The sequence below is a fragment of the Ornithorhynchus anatinus genome, chromosome 1, assembly GCF_004115215.2.
Source record: "Ornithorhynchus anatinus isolate Pmale09 chromosome 1, mOrnAna1.pri.v4, whole genome shotgun sequence".
NCBI lineage: Eukaryota > Metazoa > Chordata > Mammalia > Monotremata > Ornithorhynchidae > Ornithorhynchus > Ornithorhynchus anatinus.
Window position 1 is genome coordinate 31,171,220 of NC_041728.1, and position 25,141 is coordinate 31,196,360.

Genomic DNA, 25,141 nt, shown 5'->3' on the forward strand with positions numbered 1-25,141 from the left:
GGGGACGCAGGCATTAATATACATAAATAAATTACAAATGTGTACATAAGTGCTGTGGGGCTGAGGGAGGGGTGAGTTAAGGGAGCAAATCAAGGGAATGCAGAAGGGAGTGGGGAAAGGGGAATTGAGGGCTTAGTCAGGGAAGGCCTCTTGGAAGAGGTGTGCCTTCGATTAGGCTTTGAAAGCGGGGAGAATCACTGTGGGATGTGAAGAGGACATTCCGGGCCAGAGGCGGGATGTGGGCCGTAGTTCGGCAGTGAGATAGATGAGGTATCCTTGATCCGTGGCTCTCCTGCAACCTGAATATTGTCAAATCCTGTCAGGTCTACCTTAATCTCGCTAGAATCCACCCCTCCCTCTCCATCCAAATTGCTACCATGTTGGCCCAGGCACTTGTTTTCAATTGCTACATCAGCCGCCTAGCTGACTACCCTGCCTCCAGCCTCTCCCCTCCAATCCATACTTTACTCTGCTGTCCGTATCATTTTTTTCTAAAAAAAAAAAAAAAAAGTAATTCTACACATATCTCCCAACCCCTCAAATGCCTCCAGTGGTTACCCATTCATCTCTGCATCGAGCAGAATCTCCTCATCGTCTTACTTAATAACCTTTCCCCACTACTTATCCTCACTTCTCTCCCACTAAAACTCAAAACCTCACCCTTGGCTCCTCTAATACTAATGATATATATATTTTATTATTATTATCGCCCTGCTAATACCACTAATAATAATGATGGTATTTGTTAAGCACTGACTACATACCAAGCACTGTTCTAAGCTCTGGGGTAGATACAAGGTGATCAGGTTGTCCCACGTGGGCTTGTGAGACGGGAAGGATGGTGGTCCCATCTACAGCGATGGGAAAGTCGGGGCGGACAGGGTTTGGGTGGGAAGGTAAGGAGTTCCGTTTTGGACGTGGTAAGGTTGAGGTGACGGGAGGACGTCCAGGTAGAGATGTCTCGAAGGCAAGAGGAAATGCAAGACGGCAGAGAGGGAGAGAGATCAGAGTCGGAGGTGTAGATTTGGGTATCATCCGCATCCAAGTAATAGTTGAAGCCATGGGAGCGAATGAGTTCTCCACGAAATCAGGTAGGACACAGTCCCTGTCCCACCTCACACTCTTAATCCCCACTTTACAGATGAGGTAACTGAGGCACAGAGAAGTTAAGTGACTTGTCCAAGTTCACAAAGCAGACACGGAGCAGAGTTGGGGTTAGACCCCAGGGCTTTCTGATTCCCAGGTCCTTGCTCTAGCCACTAGACCACACTAACAGATGAAGTAATTGAGGCCCAGAGAAGTGAAATGACATGTCCAGGGTCACACTGCAGACATGTGATGGAGCTGGGCTTAGTACCCGGGTCCTTCCGACTCCCCAGCCTGTGCTCTATCCGTTAGACCACATGGCTTCTTTCTTTCCTCACCCTTTAATTGTTGGTTCCCCATAAAGTTTCACTTTATACTCTTATATAATAATAGTAATAACAATAATTTTGATAAGTGCTGGCAATGTGCCCAATTCTTAGCTCTCTGAGGGAAGAGCTGGGGAAGATAACAATACAGTCATACTCAAGCACCGTCCCTGTCTCACAAGGGGCTCACAAAGCCAGGGCGGAGGGAGAACAGATAGTCAAAGATCTGTTCTCGCTCCTATTTGGACTGCGAGCCTCCAGTGGGATCTGATTATCGTGTATCTACCCCAGCGCTTAGTACAATGCTTGGCCCACAGTAAACACCTAGCAAATGCCACAACTATTGTTATTATAGTTGTCGTTTGGGGGTATTTAATTCCCATTTTATAGAGGAGGAAACTGAGGCACAGAGAAATTAACGACTTGACCAAAGTGGCTGAGCTGGGACTAGAACCCAGGTCTTCCGATTTCCAGTTCCGTGCCCTTTCTACCAGGTTGTGCCATTTTAATAAGGTTGGTGTCTGTTCAGTGCTTACTATGTGCCAAGCACTGTTCTAAGCGCTGGGGTGGATACAAGGTCTTGGACTACCAACTCTTTGCGATAGCTCCCAAATCTTCATCTCCAGCTGGGATTTCCTACCTCTTGCTTAGTGCGCCGTACCCGAAAATGGCATAAAGTGAGTTTACCTGCCCCACTGTCTTATCATTCGTTCGGTCGTATTTATTGAGCGCATGCTGTGTGCAAAGCACCGAGCTAAGCGCTTGGGAGAGTACAATATAACGATAATATATCTGCCGAACTCTCCCATCATTTATGGCTGGGAATGTGTCTACCAACTCTGTAGTGCAACTTAGTACGGTGCTCTGGACACAGTAAGCACTCAGTAAATAGTATTGATTGACTTGTAATAGCAGCACCACTCTCCCTGCCCGCAGATCTGCACTGCGGTGACCGTCGTGTGGTGTAGTGGCTAGAACCCAGGCCTGGGAGTAGAAGGTCACGGGTTCTAATCCCGGCTCTGCCCCTTGTCTGCTGTGTGACTTTAGCCGAGTCACTGGAGAAGCAGCGTGGCTCAGTGGAAAGAGCACGGGCTTTGGAGTCAGGGCTCATGAGTTCGAATCCCAGCTCTGCCACTTGTCGGCTGTGTGACTGTGGGCAAGTCACTTCACTTCTCTGCGCTTCAGTTCCCTCATCTGTAAAATGGGGATTAAGACTGTGAGCCCCACGTGGGACAACCTGATTCCCCTATGTCTACCCCAGCACTTAGAACAATGCTCGGCACATAGTAAGCGCTTAACAAATACCAACATTATTATTATTACTTGACTTGTTAACTCATCTGTAAAATGGGGATCGAGACTGGGAGCCCCAGGTGGGACAGGGACTGTGTCCAACCCGATTTGCCTTTATCAACCCAGCGTGTATAGTAAGTGCTTAATAAATACCACAGTTATTCATTCAGTGGTATTTATCGAGCGCTTACTATGTGCAGAGCACTGAACTAAGCGCTTGGAAGGGACAATTTGGCACAGATATCATTATTATTAACAGATTATTATTATTCCTCCCATAGTCATCCTCTCTCAGAGATCTTCCACTTTAACATCTCTATATTTTACGGCTCTGCCCTTCATAGCTCCCATCTTGATCTGTAGATTAAGAGAACAGCCAGTTTACTAATTTCCCTGCCAACCACCTCTCCTCTTTTCGGGGAGCCACGCACATCGTCTTTTTAAAACCTGATCGCATTACATACTAATAATGTTAGTATTTGTTAAGCGCTTACTATGTGCAGAGCGCTGTTCTAAGTGCTGGGGGAGATACAGGGTAATCAGGTTGTCCCAGGTGCGGCTCACAGTTAATCCCCATTACGTCCCTTGCCTCCCAAATTTCCAACTCCCCCATTGCTCCGCATATAAAAGGAAGACCTCCTGACCATCAGCTTTCTCCCTCTCGCCCATCTGAGCTCTTTTCCCACTCGGCCCCAGCTCGTACTCGTCACTTCTCCCAAAAGGATGTCCTTAACTCCCCCTCGCTCGCTCTGACGGCTGCCGCTTCCTCACTGCTTCCACCTCCCTCCCCACCCTCTTGCCTGGAATTCTCTCTCTCCTTTCCATCTCCACAAGCCGTCCTTCAGAGAGCTCTTAAAAAGCCGTGTCCTCCAAAGGACAGTCCCTCCGAAGTCCTCCCTCTTCTTGGGACGTGCCATTCCACCTACCGCTTCAGGAGGTATGGGTTTGTTTAATAAATGTGGTATTTGTCAAGGGCTTACTATGTGCCAGGCACCCTTCTAAGCCCTGGGATAGATACGAGTTAATCAGGTTGGACCCAATCCCTGTCCCACATAGGGCTCACAGTCTTTATCCCCATTTTACAGATGAGGGAATTGAGGCCCAGAAAAATGACTTGCCCAAGCTCACCCGGCAGAGAAGTGGTGGAGCCGAGATTAGAACCCAGGTCCTTCCGACTCCCAGGCCCGTGCTCTGTCCGCTAGGCCAATTTGTTATTTGTTCCCCTGGGTCTATTGTAAATATTCTGTTACTCTTAACTTTAGTACATCGTGACATTTCGTGGCTTAAGATATAAACTTCTTTAGGGCGGGGATGGTTTAGTTCCCTCCTTAATTATTACCCCCCACCCCAATTTCTTGCCCCTACTAACATGGACTTTCACTTTACCGATAAAATTAAAACCCTCTGGCTTGATCTCCCTAAAATCTCCCCTCTTCCTCTCAGTCACTCGTATTTATTGAGCACTTACTGTGTGCAGAGCACTGTAATAATAATAATTGTGGTATTTGTTAAACGCTTACTGTGTGCCAGGCATTCTCCTAAGCGCTGGGGTGGATACGAGCAAATCGGGCGGGACACAGTCCTTGTCCCACAGCGGGCTCACGGTCTCAATCCCCCTTTTACGGATGAGGGAACTGAGGCTCAGGGAAGTCTAGTGACTCACCCAAGGTCACACAGCAGACAAGTGACAGAGCCAGGATTAGAACCCATGACCTTCTGCCTCCCAGGCCCGTGCTCCATCCACTATGCCCAACTAAGCACTTGGGAGAATACATTATAACAGACCCAGTACTTTCCTCCTCCTGCTTCCTCTTTGACTCTCCCTTCTTTCGTAGCAGTATCTCAAGAGGCAAAGTCCTGCCTCCTTTTAAAATCTACCTCTTCCACCTCCACTTCCAGCCCCGTTACTTGGCACCTTATCTAACCTTTTGTCCTCTCCCTTCTCCCCTCCTCCACCACCACCTTCAGCCAGTCACTTTCCAGTGGCTTCTTCCCCACTGCTTTCAAATATGCTCATGGATCCCTTAAGGTTAAAAAAAAAAAAATCCCTCGACTCCAACGCTCGCACCAGTTATCAACCCTCCTTCCTCCTACCATGTTTTTCTAAACTCCTTGAGTAAATTCTCATAATCCACTGCTTCCACTTCCTCTCCCCCAATTCTTTCCCTCACCCCCTGCCATCTGGCTTCTGCCCCATCACTCCACAGAAACTACTCCTAAGGTTACTAGTGATCCTGCCAAATCCCACAACTTGTTCTCCATCCTAATCCTCCTCAACCTCTCAGCTGCCTTTGACACTGTGGATCGCCCCCTTCTCCTTGAAACGTTATCCAACCTTGGCTTCACTAACATTGTCCTCTCGTGGTTCTCCTCCCATTCCTCTCACCACTTCTCTTCGATCTCTTGCATAGCCTCCTCCTCTGCCTCCCGTCCTCTAACAGTGAGAGTCTCTTTAGGCTCAGATCTAGGTCCCCTTCTATTCTCCATCTATACCCGCCCCCTCTGGAGAATGCATTTGCTCCCATGGCTTCAACTACCGTCTCTATATGGATGATTCCCAAATCCACCTCCCCAGCCCTGATCTCTCTCCGTCGTTGCCATCTCACATTTCCTCCTGTCATCAGGACGTCTCTGCTTGGAAGTCTCACCGACACCTCAAACTTAACATGACCGTAACAGAACGTCCCATCGCCCCATCCAGATCCCATCGTCCGCCCCCCGTCTTTCAAAGCACCTTGGTCAACATCACTGTCATTCCTGTTTCCGAAGCCCGTCATCTTGACTCTTCTCTCATTCGACCACTTATTCAGCCTCTTACCAAATCCTGTTGGTTCTGTGTTTACCACACTGCTAAAAACCAACCTTTCCTCTTCATCCATACCGTTCCTATGCTGATCCAAGGACTTCTGCCCAGCTTTGACTGCTGCGTCAGCTTCCTCGTTGGCCTCCCGGCTTACCTCTTGCCACTCCGCGCTCCAGTTGACGCTTCATTCTGCTGCCCAGGTCATCGTTCCAATAAATATTCAGTCCACGTCTCCACACTCCAAAAGAACCTCAAGTAGTTGCCCATCCACCTCCGCATCATACCTTTCCATGTACTTTAAAACACACAATCGGGTAAGCTCCTCCTGCCTTACCTCCTCAGTTTCTTACTACAACCCAGCCTGCACACTTCGCTCTTCGAATGCCATCCTAAATTTGTACCTTAATCTTGACTATCTGGACACCAACCCCTTGACCACATCCTCCCTCTGGTCAGGAACTCCCTCCCCTTTCATGTCTGACAGCCCACCACTCTCCCTACCTTCAAAGCCTTATTAAAATTGTATCTCTTCCGAGAGGCCTTCCCTGACGAATCCTTCCTTTCCCTTACTTCCTTTCCCATTCACTTGGATCCGTCGCCTTTAATCACCCTCAGCACTTCCCGTACATGTCAGTAATGTATTTTAATGTCTCTCTCCCCCTGTGGACTCGTAACTCTGTTGTTTTGCATCCTCCCAAGCACCTAGTTCAGTGCCCTACATCCAGAAAGCACTCCATAAATACCGTCGACTGATTATTTGATTTTTCTCTATTATTTTGCAGCAACAACTTTCTGGCACAGGTCTAGTCCACCTGCAAACTTTCTGTGTCCTTCCACCTTCCCTGTACACGGTATTCAAAACGATTTAGAAGCAGTGTGGCTCCGTAGAAAGAGCGAGGGCCTGGGAGTCAGATGACCTGGGTTCTAATCCTGGCTCTGCCACGTACCTGCTGTTTGACCTTGGCAAGTCACTTACCTTCTCTGTACCTCAGTTCCTTCATCTGCAAAATGGGGATTCAGTACCTGTTCTCCCTCCTACTCAGAATGTGAGTCCCATGTGGGACATGATAATCCTATATCTATCTCATTGCTTACCACAGTGCTTGGCATATAATAAGCACTTAAATGCCCCAATTATCATTTTATCTTGGTATGGGCAGTGAACATGTTTGCTAATTGTGCTGTATTGCATTCTCCCAAGCGCTTTGTACAGTGCTCTGCTCAGTGGAAAAAGCACGGGCTTAGGAGTCGGGTCATGGGTTCTAATCCCGACTCCGCCACCTGTCAGCTGTGTGACTTTGGGCAAGTCACTTAACTTCTCGGTGCCTCAATTCCCTCGTCTGTAAAATAGGGATTAAGACTCTGAACCTCGTGGGACAACCTGATTACCCTGTATCTACCTCAGTGCTTAGAACAGTGCTCGGCACATAGTAAGCACTTAACAAATACCAACATTATTATTATTATAGTAAGCACTCAATAAGTAGCGTTGATTGATTCTACAGAATGTATTTCCCTGAGTACAGCTCCCCTTCAGTGTTAATCCTCCCCACCCCCTAAAACAGTTTTATCTAACATTAGCTTTGCACATCTATTAGACTGGCAGAACATCATATTTGGCTTAAAAAAAACCAACCCTCCTTAATTACTATTTTAAGTAGTTACAGTGACAAAGAACAAACAGAAAAAACATGCTTAGCAGTTACGTCTTTCAGAATTTAATTCACAAGGAAAATATTCAGTCGGCTATCTTGTAAGGAATATCGTTGATGTGCTAATTCACAATTTTCCATGCTGATGAGATTGAGGGCTTCCTAGAAAACATACACTGTCTAGTGATTCAGTGTCCTTCATCTCCGTGGGTAGATATTCTTTGATTACGTTTCTGTCTTCAGTCAGAATTTTAAAGCTTTGTGGTTACGGCGCAGTACGAGATACCTCCACATAGGATGAATCATTACTGTTTATTTTTTTCCCCCTTAGGTACAAACTGTTCTGAAACCAAGCCATCAAAAGGAAGGACAGGAACTAAATTCTTTACTAAATGCACCTCATATTCAGGTAACAACTAGATAAGTAAGGAATTTCTTGACAATTAGAATATGGATCTTCTGTGCCTTTGCTACGTAGAACATGCTTTTATTTGCTTGCTTATTCAACCGTGGGGCTTCTGTAATTTTTTTAAAAAGTAAAAGCAACTCTTTCAGAGTTCCTAGGCTTCTCACCCTATAGCTCTATGCATGTGTTTTCTACCCTCAGTGCATTTAATAAAGGACAATTAGAATCTTCTTCTAAAATACGGGGTGGTTTTTAGACTTGAGACCCACCCATCATTATACCAAGTTTCATCTAAAGGCGTATAATTAGGACCAAAAAACATAATTTGGAGGGTAATTAAAGGTTTGGCTTTACTTTTTAAATTTAAGATAAAATGGGGTTGGCGTTTTCCTTGAATTCTTTTTTTGTTTTAGCTTTTCCCTTTCAAATAAATTTCCCTTTCCCTCTCTCCTCTCCCTTCCTTTCCCTCCTCCCTCTAGTCCTGGTAAAGGGAGACGGAGGAAGGAGATCGGGATGGCACCAAGGTCCCGTGCCTGAGGTGTGGGGGTGATGTGGGCGGGACGGTTGGGAGGGGCGGGGTAGTTTTGCTCCGAGTTGCTGCCTCTTGGCTCTTCCGGGCATCGTAAATGAGTCTAACGACTTTGCTTCCAAGATGGGAGGGGAGGAGAAGGTGGGCTGCTCTGAATGGAGGGAAAAGGAGGAATTAATAGAGAATGGAAACTCTGGCAGCCAGTGACAAAACCAGAGCAGAGTGAAAAACAATTTAGGGAACACAGAAACAAGCAGAAAAAAAAAGTTTCGTAGGGGGCGGTTAGCCCACATTTTTTTAACGGCACAGGAGGTAGAAATGGGAGTCAAGCTCTAGAAATCCTTCAGACATCCAGTGGTACTTATCGAGCACCTACTCTGGGCTGAAAACCTTGTTAAGCTCTTGGGAGAGTCCAGTTGAGTATGAGACAACCCTGCCCTCAGGGAGCTTAGACTCTAACAGGACTAACACAGAGAAACCATTTACAAAGGTTAAGAGGAAACTGACATTTATTCTACTTACCCTTGGTCAGTTAATATGTCAAGAATATCATGTAAGTGCTAAAGGGAATAAATGCAAGTGTCTAAGACAGCTTCGGCTGGCCGAGAGCTGAAGAAGGAGGAGCTTGATTGGAGAGCGAGAACTGGAGGAAGCGGGTTTTTGGGCGGTCTTGGAAGACGGGAAGAGCTGGGGTCTTGTAGATTGGAATGAGGGAGGGAGAGAAGGAGGTCGTTCCCAGGATGATAATGGACTCGAGGGAGAAGTCGGAGGTAGTAGATTAAAGGATAAGGCGCAGTGAGAAGGTTTGCTTGGGAGAAACAGAGAGGACAATGATAAGTCATCTTCCACTTGGACCAAGTTGGTAGCCTTTAGGGTGGAGAGGAAGGGGAGGATCCAAAAATGTCAAGAGAAAACCAGTGGGCTTTGGTGACAGGTCTAGCAGCAGACTAACTGTGGAAGTTGAAAGACAGTGGTGGGATCGGGGGTGGGGTGTTAAGAATAATACCATTTCCAAGCGCTCTGCACACTGAGCGCTCAATAAATACAATTGAATGAATGAATTCAGAGTCCCGACATCTGGGACAGGGAGGATGGCAATTTTATTTAATCGTGATGGGAAAGGGTAGCTGGAAGAGTGGATGAGGGGGAAGACCAGGAGTTCAGTTTTGGGTCTCTAAAGCTTCAGGTGTCAGCAAGATAACTTTGTGGAGCGGTCCTGGAAGAAATAGGAAAGGCAAGATTGGTGAGCAGGTGAGAGATCGGCTATGGGCTGGATTTAGGAGTCATCCACATAGAGATTTTAGCTGAGACTGAGGGAGCGGATGAGTTCCCCAAGGGAGTGAGTGTAAAGTGAAAAGAGTAAAGGACCTGAAACAGAGCTGTGGGAGACAACCACGATAGAGCTGGCGGAAGCGGCAAGAAGCGGCGTGGCCTAGAGGATAGAGCACGGGCCTGGGAGTCAGAAGGACCTGGGTTCTAATCCCGGCCCCACCGCTTGTCTACCGTGTGACCTCGGACAAGTCAACTTCACTTCTCTGAGCCCCGCTTACCTCATCTGTAAATGAAGGTACTTTTTAAGCGCTTACTATGTGTCTTGCACTGTTCTAAGTGCTGGGGTAGATACGAGGTAAGCAAGTTGGACACAATCTCTGGCCCAGATGGGGCTCACACTCTTAACCCCAGTTTTACAGACGAGGCAACTGAGAAGCCAAGCCCCAGAGAAGCCAAGTGACTTACCTTAGATCAAACAGCAAGCATTTGGCCGGATCCGGGATTAGAACCCAGGTCCTTCTGACTCCTAGGCCCGTTCTGTAAAATGGGAATTAAGACGGTGAGCCCCATGCGGGACGGGGACCGCGTCTAACCCGATTTGCTTGTATCTACCCCAGCAGTTAGTTCAGTGCCTGGCACGTAGTAAGTGTTTAACAAATGCCATTTTATAATATATATATAAAGGAACAGCCAGCCAGAGAGACTGAGGAGTGGGCAGAGAGAAAGGAGCAACTGGAGAGTATTTTGTCACTTCAACCAAGGTTGCATAGCATTTCCAGGGGGGAATGAGTTGTCAGAGGTGGCTGAGAGGGCGCTGAGAGGTCAACGAGGATTAGGATAGAGCAGAGCCCATTGGGTTCAGCAGGGAGGAAGCGTAAGCCTTCGGTGAATTGGCCAGAAATCAGATTGTAGTGGGTCGAGAAGAAGTTGGAAGAATTAGTGGAGACAGCAATTGTATATAATCCCTTCACTTCTTTAGGAGAGTGACAGGAACCGGGAGATGGAGAGAGCTGGAAAGGTTCAGAAGTGTCCAGAGAGGGTTCTAGTATAGAGGAGACTTGATATTGAAAGGCGGAGGGGAAGGAGCCACTGGAAAATAAGTGATTAAGGGTGGAGGTTAGGGAGAGAAGATGGGTGGGAGCGAGTGTTATTCAGAGGTGAGAGGGGATGAGGTCTGAAGGGCTAGATTCATTCATTGGTATTTACTGAGCGCTTACGGTGTGCAGAGCACTGTACTAAGCTTGTGGGAGAGTACAGTACGACAATAAACAGGCACATTCCCCGTCCACAACGAGCTTACAGTCCAGAGAGGACGGGGATAGATAAACATCAACACAAATAAATAAATGACAGATCTGTACGTAAGTGCCGTGGGGCTGGAAGGGGGGAAGAACAAAGGGAGCAAGTCAGGGAGATGCAGAGGAGGAAAGGGGGGAGTTTAGTCTGGGAAGGCCTCCCGGAGGAGATGTGCCCTCAACAATAATAATGGTGGTATTTGTTAAGCGCTTACTATGTGTAAAGCACTGTTCTAAGCGCTGGGGGGGCTACAAGGTGATCAGGTTGTCCCACGTGGGGCTCACGGTTTTAATCCCCATTTTGCAGATGAGGTAACTGATGTCCAGAGAAGGGAAGTGACTGGCCCAAGGTCACACAGCTGGCAAGCCGGCGGAGCCGGGACTAGAACCCATGACCTCTGACTCCCAAGCCCGGGCTCTTTCCACTGACCCACGCTGCTTCTCTAACAGGCTCTGAACGGGGATGGGGAGAGTAATCGTCTGTCGGTTTTGAGGAGGGAGGAGGCCGTTCCGGGCCAGAGGTAGGATACGGTGGCAGGATAGGGGAGATCAAGAGACAGTGAGAAGGCTGGATTTAGTTTTACCTAGCTGGGAAGGGGCCTGATTGAGCATTGGCTGGGGAGGATGAGAGTGTAGATAGAGGAAGAGATGGGCATTTTGGAAGTGAGGAGAGAATTTTGTGGAGCTGAGGCCAAACGCGTTCGATCACTAATACAGTACGTCTGTATTGTAAGCAGTAGGGGAGCAACGTGGCCTAGTGGCTAGAGCACAGGCCAGGGAGTCAGAAGGACCTGGGTTCTGATCCCGGCTCTGCCACTTGACTGCTATGTGACCTTGGGCAAGTCACTTCACTTCTCTGTGCCTCAGTTTCCTCATCTGTAAAATGGGGATTGAGACTGCGAGCCCCATGCAGGACAGGGACTGATTAGCTTGTGTGTACCCCAGCACTTAGTACAGTTCCTGGCATACGGTAAGTGCTTAACAAATACCATTTTCTTAAGAAAAAGAAAAGGGGGGGGGTACCTTCATATAATATGAGCATTCTATAGGAATTTATGGAAACTGATCTGGAACTAGAATGCCTGATGAATTTCTTAGCAAGTTATTCCAAAGGCCTCAGTAGAAAAGCGTTTACATTATTGAGCAATATTATCATATGCAGATGCATCGTGATACCTTAAAAACCACCTGCATTCTTTTCCAACAGGCACTCTTGCTGGCCCATGATAAAGTTGCTGAACAGGAAATGCAGCCAGAGTCCCTGACAGATGAGAGGGTTTATGAGAGCGTTGGCCAGTACGGAGGGGAGACCGTCAAAATAGTCCGCATAGAAAAGGCGCGGGACATTCCGTTGGTAAGTATTCTCCTTATGACTAGCAGACTTTTAGCTCTGTCAAGGAAACGATTGAAGGTGTGGTTTTCATTCATTCATTCAATAGTATTTATTGAGCGCTTACTATGTGCAGAGCACTGTACTAAGCGCTTGGAATGTACAACAGATAGAGACAATCCCTGCCCATTGACGGGCTTACAGTCTAATCGGGGGAGACGGACGGACAAAGACAATAGCAATAAATAGAATCAAGGGGATGTACATCTCATTAAAATAAGTAGGGTAATAAAAATATATCCTCTCGCTTTTTTCCTCCCGTTTAATTTGATTGACAAAGGTAACGAGTCAAACATTTATTTCTGTATTGAAATCTGACAGTTTCTCGCTCACCCTCAATCATTCCGTCGGCGGTATTTGTCGAGTGCTCCCCGCGTGCAGAGCACTGTACTCAGCACTTGAGAGACTACAGTACAATAAAGTTGGTAGACACGGCCCTTCTTTTCAGGGAGCTTAACCCCTAAGGTGGATTTTTAAAGCATTTGATATTCACCGCGCCCTCAGACCCACCGCTCTTATGTTCATAACCGTAATCTATTTTAGAGTCTCTCTTCTCCTTTAGATGGTAAGCTCCTCGTGGGCAGGGTACGTCTACCAACTCCGTTCATTCGGTCGCATAGTGAGCGCTTACTGTGTGCAGAGCACTGTATTAAGCTCTTGGGAGAGAACAATACAAAAATAGAGTCACATTCCCTGCCCACAAAGAGCTCAGACTGGGGAGACAGACGTCAGTACAAATAAATAAAATTACAGATATGAACATAAGTGCCGTGGAGGGAGGAAGAGCAAAGGGAGTAAGTCAGGGTGACACAGAAGGGAGTGGGAGATGAGGAAAAGCGGGGCTTAGTCTGGGAAGGCCTCCTGGAGGAGATGGGACTTCAGGAAGGCTTAGAAGGAGGGGAGAGGAATTGTCTGTCGGATTTGAGGAGGGAGGGTGTTCCAGGCCGGAGGCAGGTCATGGGTTAGGGGTGGCGGTGAGACAGGCGAGATGGAGGCACAGCGACAAGGTCAGCACCAGAGGAACCGAGTGTGCCGGCTGGGTTGTAGGAGGACGCAAGGTGGTGGAATGCTTTAAAGCCAATGGTGTAACTCTGTTATATCGTTACTCTCCCGAGCATTTAATACAGTGCTCTGCACACAGTAATCGCTCAACAACTTAGTTTCGGTAGTTTAAAACCACAGAATTTCTCTTATTTTTAATCAATCAATGATACCATTGATTGTATTGTTTGGAGATACAGGGGATGAAACAAATGACAGATACGTTTAAAATGTTTTTCCTCGCAAAGACTTGTGATGACTGGTATTTTAACAGAGTGGCTCAGTGGAAAGAGCCCGGGCTCTGGAGTCGGAGGTCATGGGTTCTAATCCCGGCTGCGCCGCTTGTCAGCTGGGTGACTTTGGACAAGTCACTTAACTTCTCTCTGCCTCAGCTGTAAAATGGGGACTAAGACTGTGAACCCCACGTGGGACAACCCGATCACCTTGTATCCTCCCTGGTGCTTAGAACAGTGCTTTGCACACAGTAAGTGCTTAACAAATGCCATCATTATTATGATTATTTAACCAAGGAAATTGTTGCTGTTGCTCTCCTATTTCTGTTTTGTTGCTGTTTGTCTCCATTACCTTTTTCCTATCAATTTTTCTTTCCACAATCTCTGTCTGCTCTTTCCTTCATCCAAATTCAAATCTCTGCTGACTCATTCCGTCCCTCCTTTCAGTCAATCAGTTATTGCCATTTATTGAACACTTACCGAGTGCAAAGTCCTGTACTAAGTTCTTAGGGAAGGACGAGAGAAGCAATAATTGTGGTGTTTATGTAACGCTTACTGTGTGCAAAACACAGTACTAAGTGCTGAGGTAGTTACAAGATAAGATGCTACAATCCCTGACTCGCTTGGGGTTGACATTCTAAGACGTTCTCTGCCCTCAAGGAGCCTGGAGTGTAATACGGAGGTAAAAAAGTGAGAGCTGAAGAAAAAGCAAAATGAGGATAGTCAGGGAAATGTCAGGATGAAATAGAATATATAATTGAATCATTAATTGAGTAGGTATATATATATATGTATACATATATATATATATGTATACACACAGACTGAGGAAGGGTATAAAATACCTCAGGGCTAAAGATGGCTGTCCGATGTGGTTAGGGGTTTTGGGAATTAATCCCACCTGAAGGAGCTGGGGTTTTAGGAGAGCTTTGAAGATATGGCGAGCTGGTGGATTTGGCTAGAGAGAGGGGATTCCAAGGTGCAATCTTCCATTTTGGTAAAAGTAAGTATTAGGAAGTTTCTAGCACATGAGTGCGGAGAAGCTTTTATTTTTTTTAAATGGTATTTGATAAGCGATGACTATGAGCCAGGCACTGTACTGCGTGCTGGGGTAGAGACAAGCTAATCGGGTTGGACACGGTTCATTTCCCATGTAGACAGTCTTAATCCCCATTTTACAGATGAGGTAAATGGGACATAGAGAAGTTAAGTGACTTGCCCAAGGTCACGCACCGGGTACGTGGCGGAGCCGGGATTAGAACCCAGGTCCTCTGACTCCCCACCCCACGTTGCTTTAATAATATTTTCCCACTCAGTTATAGTGTGCAATTATAGTTCCATTTGAAACTTTTTTTCACATGTGGGTAGAGGGCCTCTGAGCTAAGAGTTAAAAACGAAAGTCTACAGTTAGGACGGCAGTGAAGTGTGGTCTGTTTTGGGAGCCAGAGACTTGACTGCTAGTCTTGGTTAACACATTGAGCAAATCCACGGGGATAGAGAGTAAGTAGATGGAGAGATGGGAAAATAACAGGTAAGTATTGCCCCTTTACCTCCTTTTTTTGTGGAATTAAGTACTTTCTCTGTGTCAAGCACTGTACTAAGCACTGGGGTAGCTATAAGTGTATCAGATCAGACCCACAGTTTCTGTCCCATGTGGGGCTCCCATTCCATATTCACTCCAAGGTCCTAATCCCAGTTGGGAAACCAATAGAGCAGTGAGAAGCAGCGTGGCCTAGTGGATAGAACAGTAATAATAATTATCATTGCATTGGTTAAGCGCTTACTTTGTGCCAAGCACTGTTCTAAGCCATGGGGTAAATACAAGGTGATCGGATTGTCCCAAGTGGGGCTCACAGGCTTACTCCCCATTTTACCAATGAAGTGACTGAGGCATAGTGAAGTTCATTCATTCATTCAATAGTATTTATTTAGCGCTTACTATGTGCAGAGCACTGTACTAAGCGCTTGGAATGCGCAAATCGGTAAGATAGAGACAGTCCCTGCCCTTTGACGGGCTTGCAGTCTAATCGGGGGAGACGGACAGTGAAGAACAATAGCAATAAATAGAATCAAGGGGATAAAGTGACTTGCCCAAGGTCACAGACCAGACAAGCGGCAGAGCTAGGATTAGAACCCAGATTCTTCTGACACCCGGGCCCGGGCTCTATCCACTAAGCTACGCTGCTTCAAAGCGGGCCTGGAACACGGCCCGGGAGTCAGAAGGACCCGGGTTCTAATCCCGCCTCTGCCACTTGATTGCTGTGTGACCTTGCGCGGGTCACTTCAGTTTTCTGGGACTCAGTTACCTCATCAGTGAAATGGTGATTAAAACGGTGAGCCAGCTCGGCAACCTTGTACCTACCCCCAGGTGCTTAGGACGGTGCCTGGAAAGCACTTAACAAATAAGCCCCTGACAAGTATCATTTAATAAAAAAACAAACAAGCATAGTTCAAAGGTTGGAGGTGTGCATCCAGGTGAGAGTCTACTTGGATAATTTAATCAATTAAAATGAACAGTTAACAGGAGACTACCCCAAGCATAATCATAATCAAAGTAATAATAGTGATAATATTTGTTAAGCGCTTACTACAGGTCCAGTACCGTACTGAGCGCTGGGGTAGATACAAGCTTATCAGGTTGGACACAGTCCCTGACCCACGTGGGGTTCGGTCTTAATCCCCGTTTTATAGGCGAGGCAGCTGAGGCCCAGAGAAGTTCATTCAATTCATTCAATAGCATTTACTGACTGCTTACTATGTGCAGAGCACTGTACTAAGCGCTTGGAATGGACAATTCAGCAACAGATAGAGACAATCCCTGCCCAGTGACGGGCTCACAGTCTAAACGGGAGAGTCAGACAGCAAAGCAAAACAGAACGAAACAAAAATAAGACATCATCATCAAGATGAATAGAATCAAGGGGGTGTGCACCACAATTAACAAAATAAATAGGGTAATAAATAATATATACAAATGAGCACAGTGCTGAGGGGAAGGGGTAAGAGCAGAGGGGAGCAGAGGGAAAGGGGTAGCTCAGTCTGGGAAGGCCTCTTGGAGGAGGTGAGCTCTCAGGAGGGCTTTGAAGAGGGGAAGAGAGAAGTGAAGTGACTTGCCTAAGGTCACATAGCAAACGAGTGGAGGAGCTGGGGTTAGAACTCAGGTCCCTCTAACTTGCAGGCCCGGACTCTATCCACTAAGCTACATTGTTTTCATTCATTCAGTCATGTTTATTGAGCGCTCTTACTGTGTGCAAAGCACTGTACTAAGCACTTGAGAGAGTACAGTGTAACAGTAAACAGACATATTCCCTGCCCACAGTGAGCTCCCATTTTACAAAGCGTACACATAGGACACTGGGATTGAGATGGTTTTTCTTTGGCTCATGCTTCAAAGCTTCAGGCAGACCAATTGCCCAGACCTTCGCTCCCTTCACTCTTCCAGTGGAGAAGACACTTTGGGGCCCCTTAAGTCTGAAAGGAGATGTGGGAGACGGAGCTGCAAAAAGGGAAATTCGGGGTGGCTTTTGTATTTTGTTCATCGCGATGACTACGAGCAGAACTGAGCTCTAAATTCCCCACTCTCTGCCCTCCCAAGCCCTCAGATCTCCCCCCTCCGCAGATCTTTGAAATTTTCATTCCCTGTGGCTTCACTCGCTCCCGGCCAGATCCACACACCATGGATTTTTTTTAAAAAGACTTGTCCCCTCGCCACCTGGCCCTTTCCTTTCCCTCAGCTTACTCTTCCCGGGACCCACAGAACCCCAGGAGAGGAACTGAGCAGTCCTGGAGGGAGACCGCGGCTGCTGTCTCCCCCTCATCGTGCCCCAGGCCATCCACCGTCCCATCGCCTCGCTTCTGGAGATCTCAAGTCGAGCAGGCTGTAGGGGAAAAGGGGTAATGGGGGCAGGAAGCCAGCGCTGGCCTGGTTTTAGGCAGGGCAAATGGCGGGACTGGGAAAGGGAGTTTAAGAGAGGCCCTGGGGCCGTGGGTGAGTGAACAGCCGTTCGAGGGGAAATCCTGCAAAAGGTCAGGTCTCCCTGTGTTGGTGTTCTTTTGGATGGTAGAGGGATGATTGACAAGTTGCTGCCTCATCTTTGGAATTCTCTTCCTGCCTGTCATAAAAGGGGAGAGATTAAGAGTGTTTCATGTTGTGGTGGTGTGTTGGGACTAAGATATCGCTCTCCCCACCTCCGTTGGCTCGTGCGGGACAGGGGCGGTGTCCAATATGAGTATCTTGTACCTAGCCCAGTGCTTAGAATCATACTTGGCAAATAGTAAGCACTTAATAAATACGACAACAAATTTAAAAGGCCGACTTGCCTTTCAGCCGACTGCAAGGCCTAGTGGATAGGGCACGGGCCTGGGAGGCGCAAGGTCACGTGTTCTAATCCCGGCTCCGCCACCTGTCTGCTGTATGGCCTTGGGCCAGTCACTTCACTTCTCTGACTTCAGTCACCTCATCTGTAGAGTGGTGATCAAGACTGTGAGCCCCATGTGGGGACTGTATCCAACCCAAGTTGCTTTTATGTACCCCGGCACTTAGTACCGTGCCTGGCATATACTAAGTGCTTAAAAAATCCTATTTAAAAAATTTTTATTATAATTCTTATTGGGCACTGAGAGTATATAAGGCCGCTAAGTCCAACCCCCCATATGGCTGTGAGAACCGGACCTATTGCGGAAGGTGCATCGAGCTGCCAGAACAATTACACCCGAACCATCTACCAATCATGCTCAATATCAGATGGCAGGAGAAGGTTACCCACAGTGAGATCCAGGAGCGCATTCAGCTTATTTATTGTTCTTTGAATTTGAAGACGTCGCCATGGACGGCGAAGCTTAACCGTGAACGTGTGTGCGGCTGAAGAGGTCAAGGTGGGATCCACAGTCCCAGCCGCCGTGGACACACACACAGGTTGTCCCTTGTGCCGTGCTTAATGTTTGCAGCACCTGGTGCTGTTTTCTCTTGTGCCTCCTTGACTCTTTTTGTCTGAAGCCTTTGCTCAGAGAGCCACTTTGTCCGTGGTGGCTGTGCGCCATGAACATCTCCCTTCAGCGGATGATCATTCAGTGGTTTTTATTGAACACTTACTGTGTGCAGAGCTCTGGACTGAGAGTGTGGAAAGAGAACAAAGCAACAAAATTGATAGACATGCTCCCCTCTCACAAAGAGCTTGCAACACTGTCTGAGGCTTTGTTTTACCATATCCTTAAGATGGTTCCCACGCCCCTCCTTGCTTTCTACTTTCCAATTTCAGCTGTCCATAGAGCAGTGATATGGGTGCCCTGCTGTGACTCATTTTCCTCCCATGACTACCCAGGATGGCATGACTTCTACAACCCAGCCCGCTCACTTTCGCTCCTATAATGCTAACCTTCTCCCTGTGCCTCGATCTCATCTGTCTCACCGCCGACCCCTCACTCACTTCCTCCCTCCTCAAATCTGAAAAGTTACTCCTTCCCCCTCAAGCCTTAATGAAAGACTTAATGAAGCCTTAATGAAGACACATCTCCAAGAGATCTTCCCTGAGTAAGCCCCCTCTTTCCTCTTCTCCCACTCCCCTCTGCTTCGCCCTGCCTTCCTCACTCTATTCACTCCCCGGGTCTCACCCCCACAGCATTTATGTACATATCTGTCATTTATTTATGTATATTAATGTCTGTCTCCCCTTCTAGGCCGTAAACCTGTTGTAGGCAGGGAGTGTACCTGGTTATTGTTAAATTGTACTCTCCCAAGTGCTTAGTACAGTGCTCTGCACACAGTAAGCGCTCATTAAATACAATTAAGTGACTGTGTGGGCAAGCGCAACTTGATGCTAGGAGACTAACTACATTCCAGCTCTTCATTTGTGTGCGATCTTGCCATTTGACACTGAGCATAGCCCGTAAGCTATGCTACTGGAACTCCTCAAGGGACTAGACTTGGCATCTCCGTGGGGCCCTGATCTCACAGCTGTACTGAAGTCTGGATGACCCTGCAGTTCTGTTGACCTTCAGTTCGGTCCGAAGGCTGTCTTGCTGCCTCGGTACTCTCTTTGAAAGTCTCCAAAAGCAGATATGGGCCTTCTTGATTGTATTTTCTGTTTCCTTGTTTATCATTGCGTCGTTGGTCGGTGTGCTGCCTGGGTAGCAGAATTCGGTCACAGCTCTGAGCTCCGTAATTCACAGCATCGAAACAGCGTTAACGGCAACACAACTCTGCCGGGCGGCATGTGTGAGAAGAAAGGAGGATGGTAGGAAACCCTAAGAAGCTGCTGGGTGGTAATCGCAATGGACCACACACAAGACAGGAAGACAGATGAACAATATAAGGAAATAGTGAAGCACATTCTCAAAAAACATAGCAGGGGACTCCTAGGAGACCACTGTGGTGAACAGATTAGCCTGGCATGCAGCGATCGTGAAAGGGATTTATTCTCTTCGAGCCAAGGGCTTAGCAGAGATCAGTATGTGACGAAACAGACTTGAAAACAGACAGACCCATCGTTGCAACGGAGGTCCATCCTTGAGGTTGCAAACAGTATATCTATGATTTGGATGCCTGTTTTAACGACACTCGTACACCTGGAGAGAATCTAATAATCGTCCAGTGCCGTCTTTGAAAATGAAGACCAGTAGATTCCATTTTTCAGTTGTAGATCTTGAGGGCAAAATGCCCTTCCCTTTTTCAGTAAGAAGATTAGGGTTGATAATCACGAGATGAACCTTGTCCCATGCCCCGAAAAGGAGTAGCTGGTTCCTGTTAGCTTCCTAATTTCAGGTTTTCCAATGATTTGTCTGCATTTTTCAGCATTTCTTTTCTTATGCAATCTTCAAAAATTGCCCGGGGAGAGTGAGCTTTTCAAGGGTATCAGCGTGTGGTTGAGAAAAAATCAGTTCATTTCCATTCCTTTCACATTGTTTCAAACCTGATGAGCCAAACTCCCTGATAATAGCCTTTCGATTTCAGAGGTAGACATGGGGGTGGTTTTTCGGTTTCTTTTTGTCCGTATCGTAGAGACCTAACAACCTTGATGCTCTGGAAGGAGGTGGTTTGGGAATAGTTAATTGGGGGAATATCATTTGTAGTCCTCTTTTGTATTTCTGATAAGGAGTGTTTATTGAAATAGGGCTACCGGGAGGAGGAAGGGCTACCACATAATGCTGTTGGGCCTCCAGGAAGGGAACTCTCAGTGGCCTGTATGTCTACTTTGGGTGTAGGTTTCCGGTGTCAGGGAAGCATCATGGCCTAGTGTAATATGTTAATTTATTTATGCATATTAATGTCTGTCTTCCCCTCTGGGCTGTAAATTCATCGTGGGCAGGGAATGTGTCTGTTTATTCATTCATTCATTCATTCAATAGTATTTATTGAGCGCTTACTATGTGCAGAGCACTGTACTAAGCGCTTGGAATGAACAAGTCGGCAACAGATAGAGACAGTCCCTCCCGTTTGACGGGCTTACAGTCTAATCGGGGACACAGACATACAAGGACAATGGCAATAATTGTTATATTGTACTCTTCCAAGAGCTTAGTACAGTGCTTTGCACACAGTAAGCGCTCCATAAATACGATTGCATGAATGAATGACTGAAGAGTGGAAAGATCATGGGCCTGGGAGTCAGAGGACCTGGGTTCTAATCTTAGCTCTGCCATTTACCTGCTGGGTGACCTCAGGCAAGTCATTTAGCTGCTCTGTGCCTCAGTTCCCTCATCTGCAAAATGGGGATTCAATACCTGCTCGCCCTCCTACTTAGACTGTGACCCCATGTCAGATTCGATTATCTTGTATCTGCCCCAGTGCCTAGAATATTCTTTGGCCTACAACAAGAGCTTAACAAATACCAGTTATACCACACATTATTAAGCAGGGTCGGGTAAGTTCTTACTTCAAATGAGTTGCTGCTACTGTTAAAGACCCTTCATTCTTGATTTGCCAGAGTAAAAATAAAGTCATTTTTGAATTTTAAAATCACATAGCGATAAACTTGATTTACACTTCTCCCGTTGCAATTTTAAAGGGTGCTACAGTCCGGAATGAAATGGACTCCGTCATCATAAGTCGAATAGTGAAAGGGGGAGCTGCAGAAAAAAGTGGATTGTTGCACGAAGGAGATGAAGTTCTGGAGATTAATGGCATTGAAATCCGGGGGAAGGATGTCAATGAGGTGTTTGACCTGCTGGTAAGTGGACGTAGTTAAAAGAATCATTCACACCGATGGCCTTTGAAATCAGATCCTGAAAGCAATCGATTGAATCATTTGAAAATTTTTCCAGCATTTTCAAACAACAAAGTCCTTCTCACATTGATTTGCGAGCTGTATTCATTCACAGCATATTCGGCATTAGGTTATAATGGTAGTGAGGAGTCTGCCGATAAATTTACCTTCAGCTCTGAAACTATGTATAGTTCAGCCTGGAGGATATTATCCGTGCAATGATTTCCTTGCTGGATCTATTGAAATTATTGTAAATTTTATCAGTAGGAAGATAATAAAGCACTATCCCACATTATAAATGGTCCTACATTTCAGTTGTAAATATTTCAGCAAAGATATACATAGCACCAAATACGTCAATTTACTTTTGGACACTTAAGCTTTCTACTTGCATCACGTGTTCAAAGCGTCTTTTAACTGTAAACATCAATTGTATCGACCTATAAAAGAATACTTGCCTGCCATAGGTCTTTTAAGAGAAATTCCATTTTTCCACTTTGTTTGGACTCGTTTTCCAACTGTACTATTCATCTGCAACATTATTACTCTTCTTCAAAACTCCAAAGTCACTTCTGAAAAAAACCAAAAAAGTAAAGTTTTACAGATCATTCATTCATTCAATCATATTTATTGAGCGCTTACTGTGTGCAGAGCACTGTACTACGCACTTGGAAAGTAGGAGTCAACAATAAAGAGAGCCAATCCCTGCCCACACCGGGCTTACGGTTTAGAAGGGGAGAGATGCTAAAGTAACTTGCTAAAATTGTCGTTGCCGGTGTATGTCACCAGTAACCTCCTCCTTGCCAAATCCAGCAGCTTCTATTCCATCGTAATCCTCCTCAGCCTCTCAGCTGCCGTCGACACTGTCGACCACCAACTTTCCCTGAAAACATTATCCGACCTTGGTTTCGCGGACACAGCCCTTCGCCATCTGGATGCTCCTTCTCAGTCTGTTTCATGGGCTCCTCCTCTTCCTCCCCCCTCCAAATGTGGGAGTCCTTCAGAGCTCACTTCTGGGCCCGCTTCTATCCTCCATCTCCCTTGGAGAACACATTAGGAAGAGCATCGTGGCTCAGTGGAAAGAGCATGGGCTTTGGAGTCAGAGGTCATGGGTTCGAATCCCAGCTCTGCCACTTGTCAGCTGTGTGACTGTGGGCAAGTCACTTAACTTCTCTGGGCCTCAGTTACCTCATCTGTAAAATGGGGATTAAGACTGTGAGCCCCACGTGGGACAACCCGATTCCCCTGTGTCTACCCCAGCGCTTAGAACAGTGCTCTGCACATAGTAAGCGCTTAACAAATACCAACATTATTAACATTATTACATTCGCCCCCATGGTTTCAAATACCATCTCTATGCAGATGATTGACAAATCTGCATCTTCAACTCCCATCTTTCTCCTGCTCTGCCGTCTCAGGCTTCCTCCTGCCTTCAGGACATGACTCTTTAGATGTCTGGCTGACACCTCAAACTTACCATACCCTAAATAAAACTCCTCATCTTTCCACCCACACCCTGTCTTCCAACCGACTTTCCACCACCGTAGACAGCACTGTCTCACGTGCCTGTCATCTTGGCATTATCCTTGTCTCATCCCTCTCTTTCAACCCACATGTTCGTTCTGTCACCAGATCCTGTTGGTTCGACCTTCACAGCACCACCAAAATCCACTCTTTCCTCTCCATCTAAAATGCTGCCACTTTGATCCAAGCACTTAGCACATCCCATCTCCATTACCGTGTGAGCCTCCTTGCCTCCTGTCCCACTCCAGTCTGTACTACGCTCTGCTGCCCGGATCATTTTTCTACAAAGCCACTCAGTCGTTGTTTTCGCCCCGTCCTCAAGAACCTCTAGTTGTTGCCCATCCACCGCCGCATTAAACAGAAATTCCTGACCATTGGCTCTAAATCACTTTAAAGCTTTTCCCCATTTAGCTTAGCGTGCTGAGTTCCCATTATAACCAAGCCCTCACACTTCACTCCTCTAATGTCAGCCTACTCATTGTACCTCAATCTCATCTCTCTGCCAACTGACCCCCATGCTGCCTCTGGCCTGGAACATCCTCTCTCTTCCCACCTTCAAAACCTTATTAAAAACACATCTCCTCCAAAAGGCGTTCCTTCCCTACTAAGCCCTCAATCCCTCTTCTCCCACTCCCATCGGTGTCTCTCTTGCAATTGGGTTTTTGCCCTTTCCTCGCCCCTCCCTCAGCTCCACAGCACTTACGTCCTTATCCGACGTTTATTTACATTAATGCCTGTCTCCCCGCCTAGGCTGTAAGCAAGTTGTGGGCAGGGGACGTGTCTTTCAACTCCGTTATACTGTACTCTCCCAAGTGCTTAGTATAGTGTTCTGCATAGTGTGAACGCTCAGTAAATGTGACTTATATGTCAAAGCGCCAGAGTCTTTGTTGAGCCTAGCTATTGGAAGTCTTGGAGCTTGGGAACGGTTGACTCTTGAGGTCTGAGACCATCTGCTAAGAAGCCACCTTAGGGCCTTAAGACTATACCACTTGTATTTCTCTTAAATTTCAGACCAACTGTGTATCTGACCTCCTGCCCACATCCTACCTCTGGCCTGGAGCACCCTCCCTCCTCAAATCTGCCAGACAGTTACTCTCCCCCCACATTCAAAGCCTTACTGAAGGCCCATCTCCTCCAAGAGGCCTTCCCAGACTAAGCCCCACTTTTCCTCATCTCCCACTCCCTTGAACATCACCCTGACTAACTCCCTTAGCTCTTCCCCCGTCTCCGTGCCCCACAGCACTTAGGCGTATATCAGTCATTTTGTTTATAGCCGTCTGTTTATTTGTACTGATGTTTGTCTCCCCCCTCTAGACCGTGAGCTCGTTGTGGGCAGGGATTGTCACTCTTTATTGAAGCACTGTACTTTCCCAAGCGCTTAGTACAGTGCTCTGCACACAGTAAGCGCTCAATAAATACGATTGAATGAATGAATGGAATCTTCCTCCAAGATCCAGTAATTATCGATTGCTTAGTCGCAGCCCAGATGGGATGGAGCCGGAGCACTCAGCCAAAATATCAGAGCAGCTGGATTTTTGTGTAGGACTAGGCATCAGATCGTGTAGGTTGTACCACTGGGGTGATGATTTTATGGAGTGGTTTGAACCTGAGGGTATGGGTGGACAATGAAACAGCCTCATTACAGCGACTATAATGAGGAAAATAAAGTATCCTTCCCATAGTCCCTAATTCTGAGAAATCAAGACACTTTTTCAAGGGTTGAAGAATAAATACAGGAGAGATAGAGAGTACCTAACTAGGTGTCACCCTCACCCAGCCACTAAATATTCAATATGGTTGAGAGGGGCATGGAAGGATAAGTTCTCTTACGAGCATTCATTTGCCCCTTTGTTGCGGCTGTTTAACAGCCAGTCACTGAGAGGTCTAGTCTAAGGGCCGGAACACCTGCTGTTTGCATTCAGCTGTGAGAGTAATTTACTGTATGTCAAACACTGTACTAAGCGCTGGGGTGGGTACAAGCAATTTGGGTTGGACACAGTCCCTGTACCACATGGGGCTCACAGTCTCCATCCCCATTTTACAGAGGAGGGAACTGAGGCACAGAGAAGTAAAGTGACTTCCCCAAGGTC

General features: G+C 46.8%; 1 protein-coding gene across 1 annotated transcript in view; it reads left to right on the forward strand.

The window, feature by feature from the left end:
• Window positions 1-25,141, forward strand: part of PALS1 (protein associated with LIN7 1, MAGUK family member) — a 120,967-nt gene that overhangs the window by 63,797 nt on the left and 32,029 nt on the right. Inside the window, 3 exon segments of the mRNA XM_029062017.1 lie at window positions 7,492-7,569; window positions 11,870-12,016; window positions 21,330-21,491. Of these exon segments, the coding sequence (XP_028917850.1) occupies window positions 7,492-7,569; window positions 11,870-12,016; window positions 21,330-21,491 (387 nt within the window).